The following is a 21,159-nucleotide window of genomic DNA, read 5'->3' as shown; positions in this document are numbered from 1 at the left end:
GTAGCCGGAACAACAGCCCTCTATCTAACATTAATCCTCAAAGTAATTTGTCCCAAGTCCCTCTCCCTGCCACAGAGCTCACCATTTGTTCAGTTCTCTCTCACTGTGGCTAATAAATCCCATTATCTTTCAAGTATTTTCTCCTGACCACTTTTTCACCATGCTCCAGGGATGTTCAAGTCCCTGCACAGGCTCTAGCCACCATCCAGAGTTTGCATTAAAGATCACCAAGCACTTAAATACACAGCTTAGTCTCTGGTGTGCATTTACAGAGCAGTCCAAATGAACCCAAGCTAACCACATGATCATCTTAACTTCAGCATTTAAGGAAGGATTCGATAAACTGCAAGTGTATCTCAGCAGGTTTAGCAGGCTTGAAAATCTGACCTCTAAGGATTATTTTTTCTATAATGGCCTCATTAAAATAAAAAGTAGGCTTCTCTACTGGCTGTTTGTTCTTAAACATTTTCTGTAAATATTAACATCCAGAAACAATAGCCAGAGTCAAACCTTACCACTTCTAGAATATTTGGAAGGCTACCAATATAATTTTACTATAAAAGGTGATTTTATTTATCTTTGATTTTTCAGCCTTAGGAAGAAGTCACTGTAGACAAGATTTTCTCAAAGTAGTTAGTGCTTGAGAAGCCTGTTCTTTAATTTTCATAACTTACCTTAGCACAGTTAAGTAATGCTGGTGTGCAAACAGCTACATCTTCTATCAGTTGCTTTCTGAAGTGGTAGAGGAGGGCTAATGAATTGCAGAGTTATACAGAAAAATAAAGTGAGAATACTTAATTCAGGATATGGGTGCTCAAACTACAGTTTTGTTTCAGACCAGAATTTGATACAGCCAGATGTCAGGTTGAAGGGGAAAAGCTGAGCCTACCAGAGAACTAAACCCATGGAAGTGAGATCCGTCAACATGCTGCAGCAACCAGAGGTGCCAATGGTCAGGATTTCAATGACAATGGAAGGATTTCTCCTGTTAAAATTACTGACAAAACTTTATTTTGATAGATAATGGGACATCACCAGGCTTGAGGAATTTTATTTACAAAAATTATATAAAAAAATTCCATGAAAACCAGAATAAAAATATCTAAGTGCTTGTTCAAGTGAGCAGAAAATCTAGGCATTTGCTGAAGTGGAGGAGAGATACATGGTCGCTGAAACTCCATGAAATACTCTGCAAATCTGTGGGTATATATTAGCAACATAATAGAACAATCCCCTCCAACTTCTGACAAAACTGAAAACATGGAAACAAAGATGTTAGTTAAACAACCCCCTTCTGGAAGAATGCTAATTAACTTTTATAGGTTACATTTTCTTGATATACCAAAATCAAAATGACACAGCCATTTGTTTTCCCTGGCAAAGTCATGCACATCACTGATTATGCAGGTTTTGAAAACTGTGTATAATACATACTACCACCTACACAACAGCACAACGCTGACATTTCAGCACAGAACATGTTGAAGCAGTATTTCTGTACTGGAAAAAAGAACAACTAACAAAGACAGTTCCTAGAAGGTATCCATCGAAGAGAAGAGAATAATGTATAAAACATGGGCCTTGAGAGCCTGAGGTTACAGATGCCTTTTACACCACATCATGTTCCCAACATAACAAATCTGGCAGAAGCGCCAGGTTGAAAATGGAAAGCAATTTCATTTTGATTTTCTGGAGCAAAAAAGACTTACCGACTTCTTCCAGTAATTTTTGTGAGGCAGAGTATATTTAGGGGAATTACAAACAAGTTGCCTGAATGTTTTTGTTCTGTATTCTTTCTTACTTTAAAAATGCATTAATTATTTCAGCCACCACTTTAACAAGCCAAGATAAAAAGACTGTATTCTTAATACTACGTCAACTATCTTCTGCTACTCCTGCGTATGAGAGAGCCTGTATTTCTCTTCCACGAGAAAATCCAAATGATCCTACCTAATTCTATATGAGTTTCACCCAAATAACTTTCTGATTACTCAGAATAAATGGACAGAGCATTATTTTCTAAGGAGAGGTGTTTGCCAGGTGCTCTCACATATAAAGCAGGAAAACATGGTAGATGACCCAGACCAGGAATCCCAAGTTTGGGCTAACTCCTCACTGAACCCTTAACTAACAAGCATTTTTATTTCAGTGAGGTCTTGTTGAAATAACAGTGATTTGATCCTCAATGTCGCTCCATCACTGCAGGCACAGAGTGTAAACGACCGAGTGGTACCAAGCAGCAGCAAACTCGACTGCAGGTGACACGATTTAGAGATCACCAATGCAGCAGACACAGAGCAGACTCCCAGCATAGCCACAGCTGCACAAGCACAGTCATGCTGGGGAATCAAACCACAAATCTAAAGTAAGCCAAAGACTGGTCATAGCTTGGTTTCCCAAAAACAAGCTCAGTAGATCATTCGTGAACTCAAAAAACATGTTAATGTCAATGCATTGATAAGAAATAAATTAACTTTAAAGAAGCTGGGCTTTGCCTCCAGTTTCACCCAAAGACCCCCAGTGCCTGAATTGATGATAGACGGTGATTGACACTAAAGAAAATGGCAACCAACATAAAACAGTTTTGAGGAAAAAAAGGAGATATTTTTCTTTTAAAAAAGTTATTGATTGTCAGAAAGCTGTAGGCTGACAAGATCTATGTATTGGCGTTATTTAAAAGATATGTATCATGAAACATTTATCAATTTAGCTAAGTTTAATTTTTGACAACAAATAGTACAGCTAAATGAATGTAAAGCTTACACTAAAATAAGCACCTAAAATAGTATCTTCAGGAGTTGAACCAGAGTTAAAGGGAAATTACTCATTTAAAAGCATCCATAATGTATCTGTTGTGGTTAATTAGTATGCTTAAGATTGCAGGAATGTTTGAATCTGGTAGTAATCAAAGGATTGTTACGATTTTCGGTCTACCATTCTCTTATTGGGTCTCTGTTTCCAAAAGTTTTACCACCTATTACACCCCATTTAAACTACCTACCCTACACCTTTTCCATCATATACCCAGGAGTTACCTTCCCATTTGCTTACAGTCCTCTTTAATTTAGGAAAAACTATCTAGCTAAAAAAGGAACAATTTGCAAGTTGAAGTAGAAGCTGCAAATTCAGGATTGAACATCAGGATTAGGAGAAGTGATACTCTGGATGGTAAGGACAAAACAGAGAAGAGGACTTACACATAAACTGGGCATAAATTTGATAGCTGATGAGGCAAAAGTCCTTTCCTTTGAAAAAAATCAATTAAGCTCAGTGTGGCCCTGTCTATGGGGTAGGAAAACGATCAGTTTCCAGGTACTGTGTCCTGTCACATAACCTGAGCGTCCGCTGGGATTTCCCCTCAGCCTCCCTCCCTTCTCCCTTCACAGCTGGTTTCTGTGGAAAGGAACACACGCACATTTCACAACAGAAAATGCCCATTATTTTTACTACCCACAACACTTTTTTTCTTTTGTACCAGAAGGAACTATCTTGTACTTAAGTGACCAGAACAATTTTTTTTAAGTTCACTGATAACAAGCTGCAGCCAGCTCTGTGCAGCTGAAGGCTACCAGAAGAGCTTCTCATGAGACAACTCACAAATTTGAGATGGATTTTGTTAAAGAAGTACTATCTCCATTTACAGATGCCCAAAACAAACAAAAAGTACTATAATATCACAAAATCTTTGTGGCTCAAAAGCCACTTTCCCACTTTTCGCGACTATGTGATTAGTTTTGTCACCACAATTACAGAAAATTCACTTCTTATGTGGTCCACAGCTTGAAGACAGAAGTCCTTGATTGTGTTCTGAATCTTATGGCTTACAAATGAAAAAAAAAGGCTCTAAAGGCTTCAGCATTCTCAACCACTGAAAAAGAATACTTTTGCTTTGTATAAGTCAATAGAATTACATCTTCCCATCTCTTTTATGAAAGCAGAATAAGCTTCAGACTGCTTTTAGAAGGTTAATATCCCAGTGGAAAACACCGGATTGGACTCGTCAGCAAATGTGGTTAAGCACAAGCGTGCCAGTTTATGGGAAGAAAAATAAGGGTTGGGTTTAGCAGAGGACAGTCAATGTGCCAACTATGGTTTGCCACACACGGCTGCCAGCATTACAGACCCAGACAGACATCTGAGAGACAAGTCACCACTTCACAGTGTTAGGAGAGTGAAAAAAAAGTTTGCTTTATGATCAGGGCCATGTGGCCATTTTACTCTCATGCAATCCATACCATTCAAACATATGTAATTTTGCATACAAAAGGAAACCTAGAATCAGCCCCAGTCTTGTAAGCTCTCAAACAACATGTGTATTCAGATGGAAGTGAAAGTACTATTTTTAAATAACCTCAGTTACCAACAAGAAGTGGTGTCATCCTCTACAAACTTCTAGGGGATAAAAATTGCGTTCCAGACTCTGAATTGTAAACTCTTCAAGAATCAATGAATAAAGACATTTTAACTGTATCAAAATTGAGCCTGGAAACTCTGTTCAAAACATAAAATTAGTATCACATTGTTCTCACCAGGAATTAGTAGCACTGAGGTAAGGAAATACTACTGTATACTCTGTATCATAACATCAAACCAGAAATGTAATTTGCCTCAGCAAGAAAGTGCTGATCTGTGAAAAAAATTGAGCTTCTGCTCAGCTTAGAAGCACAAGTCCCACTAATCATAGAATCATAGTTTGGGTTGGAAGGGACCTTCAAAGGTCATCTAGTCCAACCCCCTGCAATGAGCAGGGACATCTTCGACTAGATCAGGTTGCTCAGAGCCCCGTTCAGCCTGGCCTGGGATGTCTCCAGGGATGGGGCATCTACCACCTCTCTGGGCAACCTGGGCCTGTGGTTTACCACCCTCATTGTAAAATCAGAGGCTTAAAGGCTTAAAAGGAAGCCTTTGCTTCAGCAATTCACTGAATCACAACTTAAGGGAACTCTTATGAACTCAAACTACACTAAACTTGCAAGTATTACCCTTTACATGGTAAGGTAAGTCACCATGTAAAGATGTGGAGATGAAGGTGAGGTCCAGCAGAAGCAAAGAACCTGGGCATGGTCAGGTGGTTGTCTTTAGCAAGATATTCGCTCCGTCACACATGGCCTGGTCCTCCCTACTTGTCAGTAAATGCCACATGAGCAAACATGTCTTCAACGGATGCAGTAAGCTGGTTCCTCAACCAGAAAGAGATACCACGGCATTCCTCCCTGCCCCCCATGGACTGCTGGAGGGCTTCTGCAGGCACAGTGACATTAGTGACAGGAGGGACGAATCACAACGCCGGCTAACATGCCCAGGTCGGCAAAATTTTGTTCGTGTTTAGGATGTCACAGAGAAATTCAGTAACTGTGACTCTTGCAAAAGGACCCCTAACTACTGTATATTTTCATCCTGCAAAGCAAAAATGCAAAGCTCCTGCTGTAACAAAATCCAAAGCCATTTCTTGGTAGAAGCAGGACCAGAAACCAGAGCTCTGTTCCATTTTCAAAAGCTCAGAGCATCAGGATTTGCTGTGATTTTGAAAAGTTTTTTCATATGCAAAAGTATTTCAGTTGTTACTGATGTGTTGTGAGTCACAAAAACACTAAATATACATACACAATTTACAGAACAGATTATTTTCATTTGGCTATATAATAAAGCTACGGACACCATAGAATCTCTATGGTGTGAGCAACTCTCTAAGGTAAAATCCTGGGCTTGCTGAAATTGATGAAAAACAACTGTCTGAAGTAAGGCCAAAAAGTCATGTCAAACACTGCAATAATACAAAGTCTGATAAGGGTCTGTTATCACATGTTTACTGCTTTAGCATGAGATTAGGAGAATTAGAGGTCTAAAGGTTAGAAAATGCCAGCTGTAGGAGATATTTCATAGGGAGGAAGATAAGCACAGTAAAAAACAAAAGGGACTTGAGATAAAGAAAGAAAACGCGATACTGAATGACAGAGAAACTGCCAGAAAAATCAGGGAAGACTTAAATGCACTAATTTTTTCTTCTGTCTAAAACTGTTGAAAATCAGTTTGATCAGCCAGTCAAGAAGATTACGCTGGTGTCAGAGCAATGACAGAATTATATAAATGAAGAGAATAGTGACTGCTCTAATCCCTTTCCTGCAGAAGGCAGGTGTTGCAGCAAAGGCAAGAAGCTTTCAAGCTACTCTTGACCAAGCTGAAGGGACTACAGCATAGCTCAAGTGCAAAGTTTCAAGCTAGACAAAAAAAAAAATCCTAATATGTCTTGATTCAACATAAACCTAGTGAAATTCATAAAAATCAATAATTACACAACATAAATTTTCTTCAAAGGCCAGAACACAGGTCTACCTGGGACTCATGGAGACTGTCCACTCCAAGGTACATTTGACTAACAGCTGCCATCTCACTCCCGGGGCTTGAAATTCAATCATTTTTTCTTAGGAAGTTCATAAAACCTAATACTATTCTCAAGCTGAGATTAATTATATGATCCTGGGGAAAGGTGAGAGGATAGGTTGATGATCAGTATACTGAGCAAGACTTGGGGAAGAAGATGGATACAAATGGATAGCTGGGGGAGCTATAATGAGCCTTTGGGAAGGACAAAGTGTTGAAGTCCCTGCTCCTTGGGTGTGAAGAACAAGCAGGCTCCTGGCATGAGCTGAGCTGCAAGAAAGTGATGATATGAGGGTGAAGTGGGATGGGGAGAGATCAGCTGAAACCAGAGGGCAGGAAACAGAATGAAATTGCTCTTGCTGCTGCATGTTGACCATCCTAATTTGCTCTTTCATCTCCCTACTGCTCAATGGAGATGCACTCCATCACAACCTGCTTTGGGGTTTCATCCCATAAGTTGAGAAATAAATCCCACACAAGGAGAACAGAGGGGAAATAAAGGGCAATTAGAGGCAATGGATGTTAAAGAGTCACATCTCCTGACAGCTATGTTGAAGATCCAGGTGGAATTGCCAGGTGACTTATCAACAAAAGCACTTCATTTTTTTATTGTCATTTTGTCTATGGAAAATCCCCTTACAGGTTCCAGTGTGATAAAACCAATTAGCAAAACCCACTCAAATGAAACAAAGAAGGGTCTCATTAGCCTGGCTTACCCCTGAGTACAGCTATGGGAATTCATGAAGACAGCTCCTATACAGAACAGTGAATTTTGTGAACAGTGAAAAAGTAAATTGAGAAATCGGAAAAGAAAAAACAACACTAATACCTAGCAGAAAACAGGATGATACAAAATATAAAGCCTGCTGAAAGAGCAAAAAGTGATAAATACAGACTTTATCCTTTACTGACATAAATCTAGTATTACACACCAGCCACTCTGCAGTCAGGTTATAATGATCAGCAGCAGAATTGCAGTAGGGACCATGTTTGAATTTGCAGTAGGCACCTTGTTTGAACTACAGAACCCAATTGTGCTGCTTGCTTTCTATATACAGAGCAGTTCTGAGAAATTTTGCATGCAAACTCATGTTTATGGAGGAGGCTTTAACCAGTCTAATGCTGGAAAATTAAAGAGATGTTTACGTACTGGCTTGGAGTTAAATTCATACTTGGGCAGACAATTAACTGATCTGACCCTTCCACAATCTTGAGAAATTAACTTACTACCATGAGCAGGAAAGACTTTCCACTACTTTGCTGCCTTTAAGGAGATGATTTGATATTTGCCACAAAAAGTAAAAAGCACCATCTGGTACAGCAGGGCTGCAGCTATATCTGATTGCTGTGTCTGGAACTAAATGGGATCCCAGAGGTACAAGTGGTCGTGGGTGTAACAGCAGAGATTCTGTCACCCAGAGCTCACTGAAAAAAGCTGTGTGCATCCTGCACATGTGGGAATCCTTGGGCAGCCTTCACTTGAGAAGTCAGCATCATCATAGCACACATGGGGCTTTCCTGCCATCTCCAGCCTTGAGGTCCTTCACTGAAAACTGAGCCTGGTGTGAAGGCTTTAATCCAATGACATACCAAACACCTCCAATTAGCTACAAAGTTGCAACTACAAGCATGCTGTTTTGCTTTTTTTTGACATGGTCTGATGATAGAAACCACCTGATGTTCCAAATCAGCACATCATTATTTGTGCTGAAAAACATTATGAGAAAAATCTTCCTGGGCCTTTCCTTTTGATGAAATGAACCTTATTGCTACAGTTTAAGTTGCTTTATCCCTCACATTTCTATTGCATACAGTGCATTTGAGTCTCTGGAACTGCTGAAGCATAATTTGGAAGCATGAGATCACGCGTATTCCTGGCTCCTAAACAGTAGTCTCAGAGGTATTATTAATAACAAGATACACTGCAATAGCATGCAAAACAAAACAAACAAGATTTTTTTAATGTCTAAGCAAAAGAACAAAGTGTTGGTTCATCTGGTCCCATCTGAATTCTCTCTTCTTTTCTATAGCCAGTTAATAAAATTGGCCGCTCTTCTCCTTTTTCCCAGAGGCAAGTAAGCATGCAATGCAGAGACACAAAGTGTAGATAGATCGGTTCACACCCATGTTCTTGGGGTGGGGAGAAAGGATAGACAGTAAGTTGCTTCAGTCCATACTAACTTGCCATTAAGGCACAATTAAACAAGCTTGCCAGCACCTTTAAACAGTAGTATTCCATACTTTGAACGTGAGATAGCCTTGCTTTTTTTGGATGCCATCCTAGGCTATCTTTCATCCTTTTCAGTTAAATCTTTTTGATGTGTAAAAGGACACACATATTCGCTTATGAGACTGAATTAGCCCCCCTTTCTTAAAGCAAAGACAGAATGGTAAGAACAACCTATGAGATAAACCCTGGAGTACTCACCACTCAAAGAAAAAAATAAACCAAAACCAGGACAGCTTTCCATCCACAATTTCAAGCCAAATAGTGTTCAACCACAATTTAATGTAGTTGATGCAGGGGACACTGCAATGGTTTAGCCTGTGCAGGAGATAAGACTGGACAGGTCATAACTGTATTTTATTTGACACCTGTTTGGGAGGGCCAAACATTAAGGTATGTCTGACTTCTGCAAATGAGATCATGAAGCCAAGAAGCCCAACAGATCTCTGCATTGTCTATTTTAGCTTCTTATTGCTGCAGAGCCAATAGAAGCGGCATGCAGAGTTTTATTTTAAAGTCTTCATGACAACAGGTTTTTAAGGCTCTATATTTGTTATAGCTGATGTGGTTCTATATGAAGTCCACAGGTTACAAAAAAAATCCTTTCTCTTGTAATGCCACAATATCAAGTAGGATCTAGCAGCATTTTCAATACATAAGATGCAAGAAACTAAACAGCTTACAGAAAAAAAAAAATTACTCGCTCACATATGCAAAATTCCTTTGAAGCTTAATTATAATTCTTGTATCTTAAAGCAGCAATACCAGAAATTCAGCTATCTGTTCAACCGCAAACCAGACATTGCGCAAGCAGCTGCTTCCCAAACCACGGAACACTGACATACATGGGGAAATTCTCCTGTCCTGCTGTGAACAATTCTGTGTCACTCTTTAGTAGCAACACACAATTTAACCTGGCTTTAAAGGGTATTATGTGCAAGCCGCTAGGGCAAAAACTTCAAATTACCCTCATCTGGTCCTCAGAAGGAGTTCAGGCTTTGAAGCCGGCTTGTTGCACTTCAGGGCCTGGAAATGAATCTCCATTAGTCACAGATGCTGTGATGGCAACTGCCACCGAAAAGCTCAAACATCTTTTGTGTACCACCATGCACTTTAAGCTTAATTTCATCATCCGATACACACATCTAAGTCCTACTGTTGCTGAATCAGAATCTTTCAGACAAGTATTTGAGGTTTAAAAGTGCACCACGTACAAGCCTGCCCTCCCAGTCCTTAGACTTTTCCTCTCTGTTTTGCCCAAATATCATTTCTGCAGGTTCATTGTGTTTTACAATTGGTTCTTGGGTAACTCCTGAACTGAGAGACATTTTCACTTCTCATACAGCTACACAGCTGCTCCTTTTTAAATGGGAATCACACACGAGCATTTCAGTGTGGGCTCTGGCAACGTGTCTCGCCCTCAGCTGTAGGGTTTGAAAATTTGCTATTTAAGTAAAACAGTTATCTTGCTGAAAACTAACCTAGACATCTGAAAATCTTTTAAAAATTAGAAAAGATTCCATCCAACAAAATAACAGAAGTTTTCCTAAGGAATAAGGAAGAAACACATAGTCCACTGGAAACATTTTACAAATACTGATACCTACCGAAAGAAAAGCAAACCTTACAGAGATGCTTTTTCTGTCTTATGAAGTATTAGGTGAGTAGATATCACAGATTCCTGAACAACTGAAGGAAAAAATGATACTTTGTCATCAAGCCACCATTTGAGCTATCTTCAGAGAAGCTTCCCAAACATGACTCCAAAAGCTTCTCATGCTGAAAAAACAGCTGGAGAGAATTAGTACAGCTACGATTTCTCACACACCAGAAGCTCTGAAGAGGAGCTATTTTAACCTAAAAAACCATGCCAGCACTGAAGAGGAAAATGTGGAGCAGTACTTCCCAGCTAGAGAAGCGATGACCAACACTACTGTAGCATCAGCTGAGTGGACCAGCAATGGAAGTTGCACAAATTCTCTCCAAGGAGATACCAGCAATTGTCCTTCCTTCAGTAAGCATCCTGCTTTTGTTAACCAGATTGAATGAGGGTATCTGAAAATACTTTGATTTTTCTTGGGGCCCTATTAGAAAGTCAGAGAATACCTCTCTGAAACCTTCAGAGACTACAGTATTACACCATGACAAAGGGGAAAACCCACCCTTCTGCTGAAAGAAAAAGTAAAAAACTACTGAAATACTGACTTCTCAGGAACTTCATCACCAATTCTCTGCCAATTCTGTCTACTGTGCTTTAACAGCAGTAGTTTCTCATGTTAAGGAATATACAGGTTCCTTTTTTTTTTTAAGTAATTACTGCTAGAGCTAGTAATCGCAAAACTTCTGCATTCTCACAGTGCTGAAATGAGACCATCATTTTTCTTTAAATACCATGTCACTATAAAAAGTAATGAGAATGTGGCAATTTTCTATTATCATTTTTTTTCAACGTACCATTCAAAAAAAAATCCACATTTTGTTCAATATTTTTAGGTAAGGCAGGTGACATAAGAATTTGTAATGACCACTCAGGAAAAATCTGGGCATGGGTGTCCTGAGAAGCAAGGAATCGGGGTGAGGAAAGCACTGGCTAGTGAGTGGATTGATGATTTTTCTGGGGGGCCACAATAAATCAGAAGGGCAACCAGACTTTGTACTGTCTCTTAGCCATCAGTAGCAGATTGACTCATGCAAACAAGAACTCCACAGGTGCTGAGTGAGGCTGTCAGCAAGCAACACGAGGACAGCTTGTGACAAACATGCACAGGCTCTCTGACAGGTCCCTGGGATGCCATGGACCAGGAAGGAGATGGTTCTTCAACTTCCCACTACAGACATGAGCCTGGAATGTGCAGCATTGCAATCTGGGTTTTCACTGCAGTGCCAGGAAGGGACAGCTGTATAACAGAGAGGACACTCCTCTAACATCACATTTTAGCTTCATTTTGTTCATCTGTTCTTCCTTCATGTCCCTCCACAGGGCTTGAGCAGGCCACCATGTCGGGATGCTGTGCAATACTCTTCCAAATCATCAGGGATGCATCTGTTGCATTCAGCTAGAACCTCCTACCGTCAGGCCTGCAGTATGAAGGAGAACTTTTTGTTAAAGAACATAGGAATATTGCTTAGAAAACTACAAGATTAAATCACAAGAAGCACAACCATAGCGTTTTTCTGCTGATTTGAATTACGAATAGAAAGTACGAGCAGTTAGGAGGAAACAAGATATGTTCTACACGAGAGCCAAGATTTTTTTTCCTGACATGTGCCAAACAAGGAGAAGAAACAGAAGAATCTGGCACCATTAAAAACAGTTTGTGGAGAAAGGAACTGAATATCTACAGCCAAGCTCCATGTGGTTTGTAAAGAGGAAACTTTTGTTTTATGGGACTCTCAGTCAGCCAAAATTCTCCCAGACGGCGTGCAAATGGATATTAGCCTAAAAACCTACATGCATCTTGTAGAAGGATCAGTAAATGGCGGGGAAAGAAAAGGAACACTACTGAAGTTTTAAATTAGAATTCAAAATCTGCCTCATGGTTGAAAAAGTTAGTTTACCAGACAGCTATAATGTCATATATGGTAAGTGTGTTGGAAAGAAATGGCAGCAAGTTAAAACAGAAAACTAGAAGTCAGGAAAATGAGTTCCAAACCGGGCTCCACTACCAAGTAGCTCTATAAAACTTGGATAAAAAAGACCGTCAACTTAAATGTGAGATTTTCCTTAACTTCATATAGTGTATTAACATTGCACTTATGCTGTTTCTTTTAGCTCCTATATTTCCCCCGCTCCTTGGCATCACTATGCACTAGGTTAAATGAGTGACTAGATGGAGTACTGAGAATGGTTATATTACTATACCAAAACAAGCTCTGCCCAGCTTCTTCATCAAAATACTTGACTGAAAAATTCCCAAACAGTTTTATATGGGACGGTAATTCTCATAACTAAGCAAAACATTAAAGTGGCTGACATGATCCAACAGCTTAGTTGAATATTGCAATTAAATGTGGCATTTGTCTTAAAACCATAAATGGAACTTGTACTTCAGCACACAGGAGAAATGGAATGGGCAGGCAACAGTCCCTCAGCAAAAGCTGCGGGGTTATACCATGGAATGATTTTATTCATCTTCTCTGGCAACTGAGCACCCTGTGAAGCATTTGGCTATGTTATCTGTAAATCAAGAGGAGCCCACATTGAGCTCCGATTTACAGCAGAGGAACTGAGGCAGAGTCTGCAGGCAAGACCACAAGCTTGGGGAGCATCCAGTGCCTGCATCCCTTCTCGTGGGCCCAGGTAGCTTTGCAGGTCAGATTAATCTTCCTGCAGTCACCTGACAATGTAGATCTCTAGTTATATCACCAACAATTAAAACACACCAAGTGTCAAATTTCACCATCATGCTTAAAGGAGAAGTAGTTAATATCTCCTCTAAGAGGATAACAGGATTAAGATTGGCCCCTTCGTGTCTGCCTTCACACCAGCCTATATATTTAATGTTTCAGCTAAGGTTTGCCAACTAGCTTGCTTTCCTCCTCTAAATATAGTAGCAAGCATGAAGCTCATTTTTGAAGCAGTCTGCATTTCCTCGTGTTCTCCTCATTCATACCTTTAGAGCTATCAACTTAAGAGGAGGAGCAGAAGGGTTAATCGCTCAGTACTTTCCGTAAGCTCTGTGCATTTGTGCACAGTGCTCTAGATGGATGCTCCATGCTTCATGTTGCACTGAAATAATAAAAAGCGCAGAAAGCAATTCCAGTTTATTCTTGCCCTTTAATTTTATCTCATCCAAAGAACAATGACAAGAAGAAAGCAAAACCAAGCACTTTAAGAATAAAAAATAATTACAGGCATTTTTCACAAAAACACTGGAAGGAAAAAACCACTGTAAAAGCATAGACCATTGTTATTCCAGTGAGAAACCTGAAGCTAGCAGTTCTTATTGCCACTAAAAATATCTCCGCCCCACACACACATACGTTTACCAAGATGGCATCTACTGATGGGTTTTGGATGCTAATCAAGACCAGACCAGGTACAAACTAAAGCTGAACAACCCCCAACAAAGTAGGTCAAGAGAACTGGGAGGGAAGGGAAACTGTTGCTAGGTGGCAGTGTACCTTAAGCAAAGAATACTGTAAATCATAGATTACTGGAAAAGTTTGCTATCTGCTAAAAGAGGTGTCATCTTCAGAGCCTTGGTAGGAAGCAGATCCCAACATGTACATGATACCCAGACTACATATCAGAAGGATGAGAAGCAGCACTGGAAAAAAAAAAACAAACCTGCCTTGAGGCATGGTATCGTTCAAGACCCACAACTTAATGGCTCTCCAGGTCTGTTAGTGCTGTAAGAGAACCCAAAAGCCAGTGAACTGAGTCCTGTACATCTTGAGAAGGTTACAGTTTCACTTACTTCATTTTATTTGATCCTCTTGAAGCTCTTACCAGAAGAAGCATGCAGCTTCCACCATAAGCATAAGCTCCCACCAGATCTTGTCACAGCAGTGAACAGTTGACAGAAAATCCAAGTGTGGTGGTGAGAAAGAAAGGTTTTCGAAGGGTACTTAAGAAACAGAATTGTTACTTTTCTGCCTTAGACAGTTTCAGTCTTCAGTCCTAATCTTTACAGAGTGGAGCAAAGGTGGACAATAACATTAAACAAACAGAGGTCATGAAAACACATGCATTCTCTACAACTCCAACCAAAAGGATGGAGAAAAGGCCCCTGTAGAAAGTCAAGGTAAGAAGGGAGAGGCTAGATTTTTCTAGTATCCTTCTATCTGTCCTTCCTGATGTTCCCTCCAACAGAAAACTACCTTAACATATTGCCTAAATTAGCAGAAGTGGTAAAAAAGACAGGCTGATGACATCTTGTGAACTACAATTCGCTTGGTAAGAGAGCTGTTAGCAAGCTCACAGCTTGTCACAGAGAAGGATAAGATGTTCTTGAAAGCAAAGATGAAATCTATATTTTTTTCAGCAATATCTATCTGGGTTCAAGAGAGCAATTTTTGGGAAAAGTATCTTAGATTAATGCGATTGTATAGATTGGAGGTATTTTAGAGGACTGAATAAAAGAGAAAAATGAAAGACACTTTGCTCTAGCAAGGCTTTAAACCTGTAACTCAGGCCGTAGCAAAATCCCTTCTGAGAAATGTATCAAGTAGTCCTTATGTTGACTTTAATCTACTATTATACCATGTTCTGACACATTAGAAACTGGTCAGAAATAATACATTAGAATGTATGTGCCACATCTAGCCCAGCATGGGAATTCCTATACTGCTGTACAGTAAAATAGACACAGGTCACACATGCCACATATCACATAATTCCCCCAAGCAATCTTGACTGTGAAGCCCATTTGTAATAATTAAAATACCAATCTTACCAACCTACAGAGTTGCAGCGTGAATAATTTTTACAAACCATTTCATCAGCGTAGCTCACACAGGCCACATGTTAACTTTCCAAGCAGACATAAACTTCTCATGAGTACTTCCAGGTTGGGTTTCTATCTTCTTCATCTGACAAACTTCGGGATGCAAACCTCAGGACTGCAGGATCCAATTTCAACGGATAAATACAGATGCAACAATCTGTGTTCCACTTCTCCCCACTGCCCCCTTTCCCAAGCCGGTGGTTTTAATTTGTGGTCAGCCTGAGCCTCTTCCTCTTCCTGGTAGTTTACAGCATCTGTCCTGCAAGGAGGGAGGCAGAGAGCATCCCAGCCTGGTCCCCAAATTGCTGGTTACAATTTATGATCACTTTCAGGCATGGGCATGCAATAAACACTAGCAGGCAAAAATAAACATCAATTTGAGCAAGGAAAGGTAGCACAGTACCACACTGACAGAAGCCACCAGGAGCCAACCTCTGCTGGTCTGGAGGGCCCTTCCCTGACCCTGGCAGCATTACTGCTGGGAGACAAGCAGGAGTTGGCTTCACCTGCCCTCTCACCTGGGCACGGCTTGTGGAAAAACAGTTTGAAATCAGAAATAAAAACCATAAAGCTGGGGCAGACTTAGTCACTTTATTAAAACGAAAGAGAATAATATGTATAATTTCCAGTTTAGGAAGTCATCAGGTTTTGCCATAGCAGAAATACTTTCATGTGGAGGCACAAAGGAGAAATTTTCTCTCTGGAGAAAATACATTCTCCAGCAAACAGCCCAGACAGGCTTTTCTTCATTAACCAGTAAGAGGCAGATCTTTCTGTAGCATGCAGAAGGCAACAAGCCTCACTTGACACTGAAGTTTAACTCAAAATAAAATTTTCTGTGATTAAAGAAACTTTTGTTCTACTTCTGTTTCTTCACCATCTGTGATACGAAACCTGGCAAAGACTCCAATTAGCTTCCTTTGTGTTATTACTGCCACCAGCACTCAAATGATAAACATTTATACAAAAGGAAATTCCTCTTCCTTTCTTCGCTGTCTCCGAAGAGCAATGTGCATACTTTAATAAGAAAACCTTTACTGAACTCACTCTGAAAGCTTGTAACACTAGGTTACACCAACTGCACTACAGAAAAAGGCAAAGGCAGATTAAGTCAATATAACACCTCTTCTGACAAAATCTTTTCTCCAGTAATAAGCACTCAGCCTGAGAGGAAATGAAGTAGAAGCACCTCACACCAAGAAAGGCAAAACCCTGCAACATCTGCTTAAGGAACATCTGGGATGGATTTGGAGAGTTTTCTTCTCTAGGACATACAAACCCTCGTTACGCTTCCAGACACGTAACTCTCAGAGTCACACTGGTGGTTTGTGCCTCGCCTCAGTTGAGCAGGACAGAGGCATCATCTGGCAAAACAAACCTGCCAAACTCGGAAGAACAAATTAGCACTCAGTGGTGTATTATTTACTTACTTAAACTCTTCATTTATATATACACACATTTGACTACTGTTGCTACCCTAGATGGAATCCATGCATAGTTGTGGTTAAGATGTTAAATTTGATTATTCTGGTAAAGTTTATAATGGTATCTTAAACACAACAAACAGTCCCTTTATACAGAGTTTGCACACTGGTACAAGTATACCAACATTAGGGCAACACATAAATTTCTATAAAAACATGTGCATAGGTGAAGCAGCAACATTTTTGTCTAGCATAGGCAAGCTCTACAAAACCCAAATTATTTGTGTTTCTGTCCAAATGGGTATGAGCCATGATCAGGACTACAACCTTGACTTTGGCATGTATTCACAGAGTAATCTGCCAACAGTCCATAGGTCAACACATTCCCAAATGGTTCCTGAGTGGGAGGGGTAGCCCCACCTGCTCCTGGGTTTGTTAGGTTCAAACAGAAGAAAGTGGAAGAAGAAAACTCACATGTGGAGGACACACATGGATGGATAAACAGGCAAGTGGAGATCACAAACTTGCACCAAATCTGAGGAGCATGAACTAAGCTTCATCCCCATTTTTTAATCCACTGCACCCTTAGCATGGTTTTTCTTCTGCAGATCAGAAATGGCTGCTGAAGGCAGCCAGGATACTGCTTGGCATCTCTCAAGACCATGCACAATTTCTTTTATGCTAAAAAAGTAAGGAATAGTTGCACATTTCACTGGCGCAGGATAGCACATCTACACCAGCACCTTATGCTTAGGACTGTACTACACCGAGGTTGATGGCTTTTTCCACTTTTTGTCTCCAGTTGCTTGCACTCCGGTGCTTTGTACATTTGCTTGAGAAACAACACAGGATTTAAAGACATAGTTTATTAATTGAACAGCAGTTTGCTTTTTAGGGCAAGCAAGTATGCCTTCTTGTTGAGGCCTCCTGTATAATATTATTCTGTTTTGGCACAAATGTTCAAACAATTTTGCTACAGACTCTAAAGAGCTGACTTTAAAAACTCTACAGCCACGAGGGTTATGAAAATAACTCAAAATGGGTTCTTCAATCCTTTTTGCCTATCACTCACATCTGGTTAAAAACTTAATAGCAAGAGTTTTGCCTGTTTCCATTTTTAACAAAACTTCAGCCTATTACAATTCTACTAGAATTTCTACAAGTAACAGGCACAATCTTAAAATATGGCTGAGCCAGTAGAAGACCTTCTAGCCTTAAATTACACACAATGCCATTTGGCCTATGTCCTTACTGCTCCCCTTTTGTTTTCTGTGCTGACCTCCTTTCGGAAGCTAAACTTTCAGGAAACTAAAACTATTTTTAAAAGTATATAGTCTTTTGCTAGTTTAACTCCCAGAAGCAGCTCACAGGGGGCCAGATAAGCAACAGGGAGCATGAAGAGGAGTGACCAGTCTGACAGCAGCAATCCACTTGGTAAACTGAGCTGAAACATACAAGCTGCATCCTAAGCTACTCTGTCAAGCAGTTTGTCTTATGAGATGACCTCAGCTGAACATTGGAATGGATGTCTTCCACTTCACGGATAGATTGGACTCTCTAACTCGAATCACATTAACAACGATTCCAAGACAAGTATCATGGAAATAAACCATGTCTGTCTACAGTCAGTGACCAGATGTCTTCTGGGATCAAATAAAGAATTTTCCCTGTTTTTCTCTGTTGATTCATTCACTCTATACATGGTCCCAAAGTTAGGGTTATTTGCCTAAAAACTGCCAGACTGACTTTCTGACCCTTTTTTAGAGGCTAGTACTGGAATTTCTTTTTTCGCCTTTGTCTACACCTTCCAAAACTAACTTTTAATGATTAGGAAAAGTAACTGTTTACTATTCAGAATTAAATCTAATATTTGCTATGTGTTTTATTATATGATTGGAAAAAAAAAATAACCAAACAATACAGTGAATATGGGTCCCTCCCCTTCTTCACTCCTCCTTCACCAAGTCTTTTACACACATTTATTCATCAGCTGTCAAACAGACACTGAGGAGCCTCAAGCATTGGCAACAAAAGTGAAAAATACTCAAGAAAAGGTTCGCATATAAACAAACAGGTGTTGTCCAAAAATATAAAGAATGGTTCCAGACAGTACTTCTTTCCCTCAAAAAAATGCAACTTCATGTGTCCCAAAGTATGTGTGTGCCTTCTGTGAAGCTTTAAATCGTACAACTGAAAGGAACTAAAGGCAACACTGAGGGACACTAATGAAAGTCACCGAAATGTCCACAACACAAGTTCTAGTGGCTTTGCTAATGCCACTGTCAGTTACTCATCACAGAGAAAAGTGACAGCGAAGAGCCTGTTGCCACTCAGCCAGAGTATCTGTCACCTTTGCCTCGGTAGATACGGTCAGTGCACCCTGGACTCCGCGGGAACGTTGTCAAGTCCCGCACCTTCATGCGTGCTACATAGGGTGCACAAGTAATGCTCAGGTTTATTAGCCAACCTAAGGGTCACTGCCAGGGTCTAGGCTATGTGCTTCGTGCACCCCTTGTTTTGGAGCACGGACTCCCACGCACCTACGAAAGGCGAGACCCGCTTCCCGGGCGCTCCGGCCGCGCCGAGTACCCACGTGCGAGCGGCAGCCCCAAACACCACCCAGGAGCGGAGCCGCCGTCCGCAGCCTCGCAGCCCCGCACCGCCCCGGCCCTCCCTCGCCTCCGGCCGTGGCGCCGCAGCGGAGCGTCGCGTCGCCCGAGCCCTGCCGAGCGGCGGCCGCCCGGGGCCCCGCGGCCCCCGCGCTCGCCCCATCCGCAGCGGGGGGCCGCCGGCCGCCATCCCCCGGGGCCCCACCGCCCCCATCCCGGCGGGGCGGTGGCGGCGGCGGCGGGCGCTGATAGGGCTTCCCGGCGCGGAGGGGCGGGCGGAGGGACGCGCGGCCCAATGCACGGCTCTGCGGCGCGACTCCCGCCTCGCAGCCCCGCTCCCCCGCCGCGGCCGTGCAGGAATGCGGCGGCGGCCCCTCGCCCCGCCGCCCTGGTACCTTTTCCTCCTGCAGAGCACGCATACGGCACAGAGCAGCAGCGCGGCGGCGGCCGCCCCGCCGTAGGTGCGGAGCTGCAGCGCGTCGGGGCCCATGCCGGCAGAGCTCGCCTCGGTGGCCGCTGGTGCCTCGCCGCCACCCGGGAGGAAAGTTTCGCCCGTCCCCCGACTCCCTGCCGGAGAGGCGCCCGGCCCGCCGGCCCTCCCCGCCCACCCCGAGCCCAGGGGGCTGGGTTTGGCTGCTCGGAGCCCGACTTGGCGAGCGGGCCCGGTGCGACCCGGCCGGCTCCTCCCCGAGGAGCGACAGACGCGGGGAGGGTCGCGCCCGCCCGCCCCCGCGGCTTCCCGGCGGCGGAGGGGAAGCCCCGGCCTTCGGTGTGCGGGGCACGGCTGGGTTCCGGTGGAGAGGTCCCAGGACGGACACCGAGGCAGAGGGTTCAGGGGCATCCCACTGCGCCGGTAAACGGCCCGCGCCGCCGATCTTCTCCAGCCCTCCCCGCACCCCGGGAGGGGCTCGGTGCCCCCATAGACTCGGCTGCCCGAGCAGCGATGGCGTGTCCCCAGTGCAAGAGGTGCCAAGCTTGAGCAGGTAGCAGCTCTGGCAGCCCTTTCATCTCCGCTTGGTTTTGGTACACCCGATTGTGTCCCCTGCTTAAAAAGCAAGAGAACACCCTTCAGCTTCATAAAACTTCACCTGCAGTAGGATAAACTAGACGTGAACAGTGGAGGTTGGCTCTTGATGCTGTGCTGCCTGAGAAAAAGCCAGGTCCAGTCCCCGAGGTAGCACTTCCACTCCTCCCAGTCCCACCGTGCCAGCCCTTCTGGTGTGTTACGGAGAGAACCAGGTGAGAAACCAAAAACAGAGGCAAGAGAGAGATCCTCAGCTTGAGGAAGCAGGATGGGGCAGAGTGGGGCCGAGGTCCAGGGAGTTTGGTACTTTGTGGCTGGGCAGGGGGCTAACAAAATAGCGGGCCAACAGGAGTACCTCACAACTCTGCTGCCACTTGGTACAAGGTGCACTGAGAAACATTGCTGTGATGTCAGATGCGATTTAATGGAAGTTCACATTGAGTAAGGTGCTGTAGGTTCTGGAATCATGATTTGGTTGAATGCTGCCAGACAGAATTTCACATACCTTACTCATTCTCAGCTGCATGTGGTATTATGAAATAGTTTTTCACTGTATTTGGTGGTTTATACATTTGTTTTATCTTGGAAACAAGTCACACAGAATAATAGAATGTTAGGGATTGGAAGGGACTTCAAAAGATCATCTAGTCCAATTCCCCCTGCCGGAACAGGAACACTTAGATGAGGCTACACAGGCATGTGTACAGGCAGGTTTTGAATGTCTCCAGAGAAGGAGACTCCACAATCCCCCTGGGCAGCCTGTTCCAGTGTTCTGTTACCCTCACTGTGAAGAAATTTCTTCTCAAATTTAAGTGGAACCTTTTGTGTTCCAGTTTGAACCCATTACCCCTTGTCTTATTGGTTGTCACCGAGAAGAGCCTGGCTCCATCCTAGTGACACTCACCCTTTATATATTTATAAACATTAATGAGGTCACCCCTCAGTCTCCTCTTCTCCAAGCTAAAGAGACCCAGCTCCTCAGCCTTTCCTCACACAGAAGATGCTCCACTCCGTTAATCATCTTTGTTGCCCTGCGCTGGACTCT

General features: G+C 42.4%; 1 protein-coding gene across 1 annotated transcript in view; it reads right to left on the bottom strand.

Moving 5' to 3' along the window:
* CYP7B1 (cytochrome P450 family 7 subfamily B member 1) overlaps positions 1-19,580 on the bottom strand; it is a gene marked incomplete at both ends in the record, with an annotated part of 120,729 nt that extends 101,149 nt beyond the window's left edge. The window contains one exon of the mRNA XM_080338731.1: positions 19,486-19,580. Within this exon, the coding sequence (XP_080194857.1) occupies positions 19,486-19,580 (95 nt within the window). The remainder of the gene's footprint in view (positions 1-19,485) is intronic.
* Positions 19,581-21,159: the final 1,579 nt, after the last annotated feature.

This window comes from Nesoenas mayeri (assembly GCF_963082525.1).
Source record: "Nesoenas mayeri genome assembly, chromosome: 2".
NCBI classification, from domain to species: domain Eukaryota; kingdom Metazoa; phylum Chordata; class Aves; order Columbiformes; family Columbidae; genus Nesoenas; species Nesoenas mayeri.
Note: the sequence above shows the minus strand (reverse complement) of the source record. Positions and strands in the feature narration are given on the sequence as shown.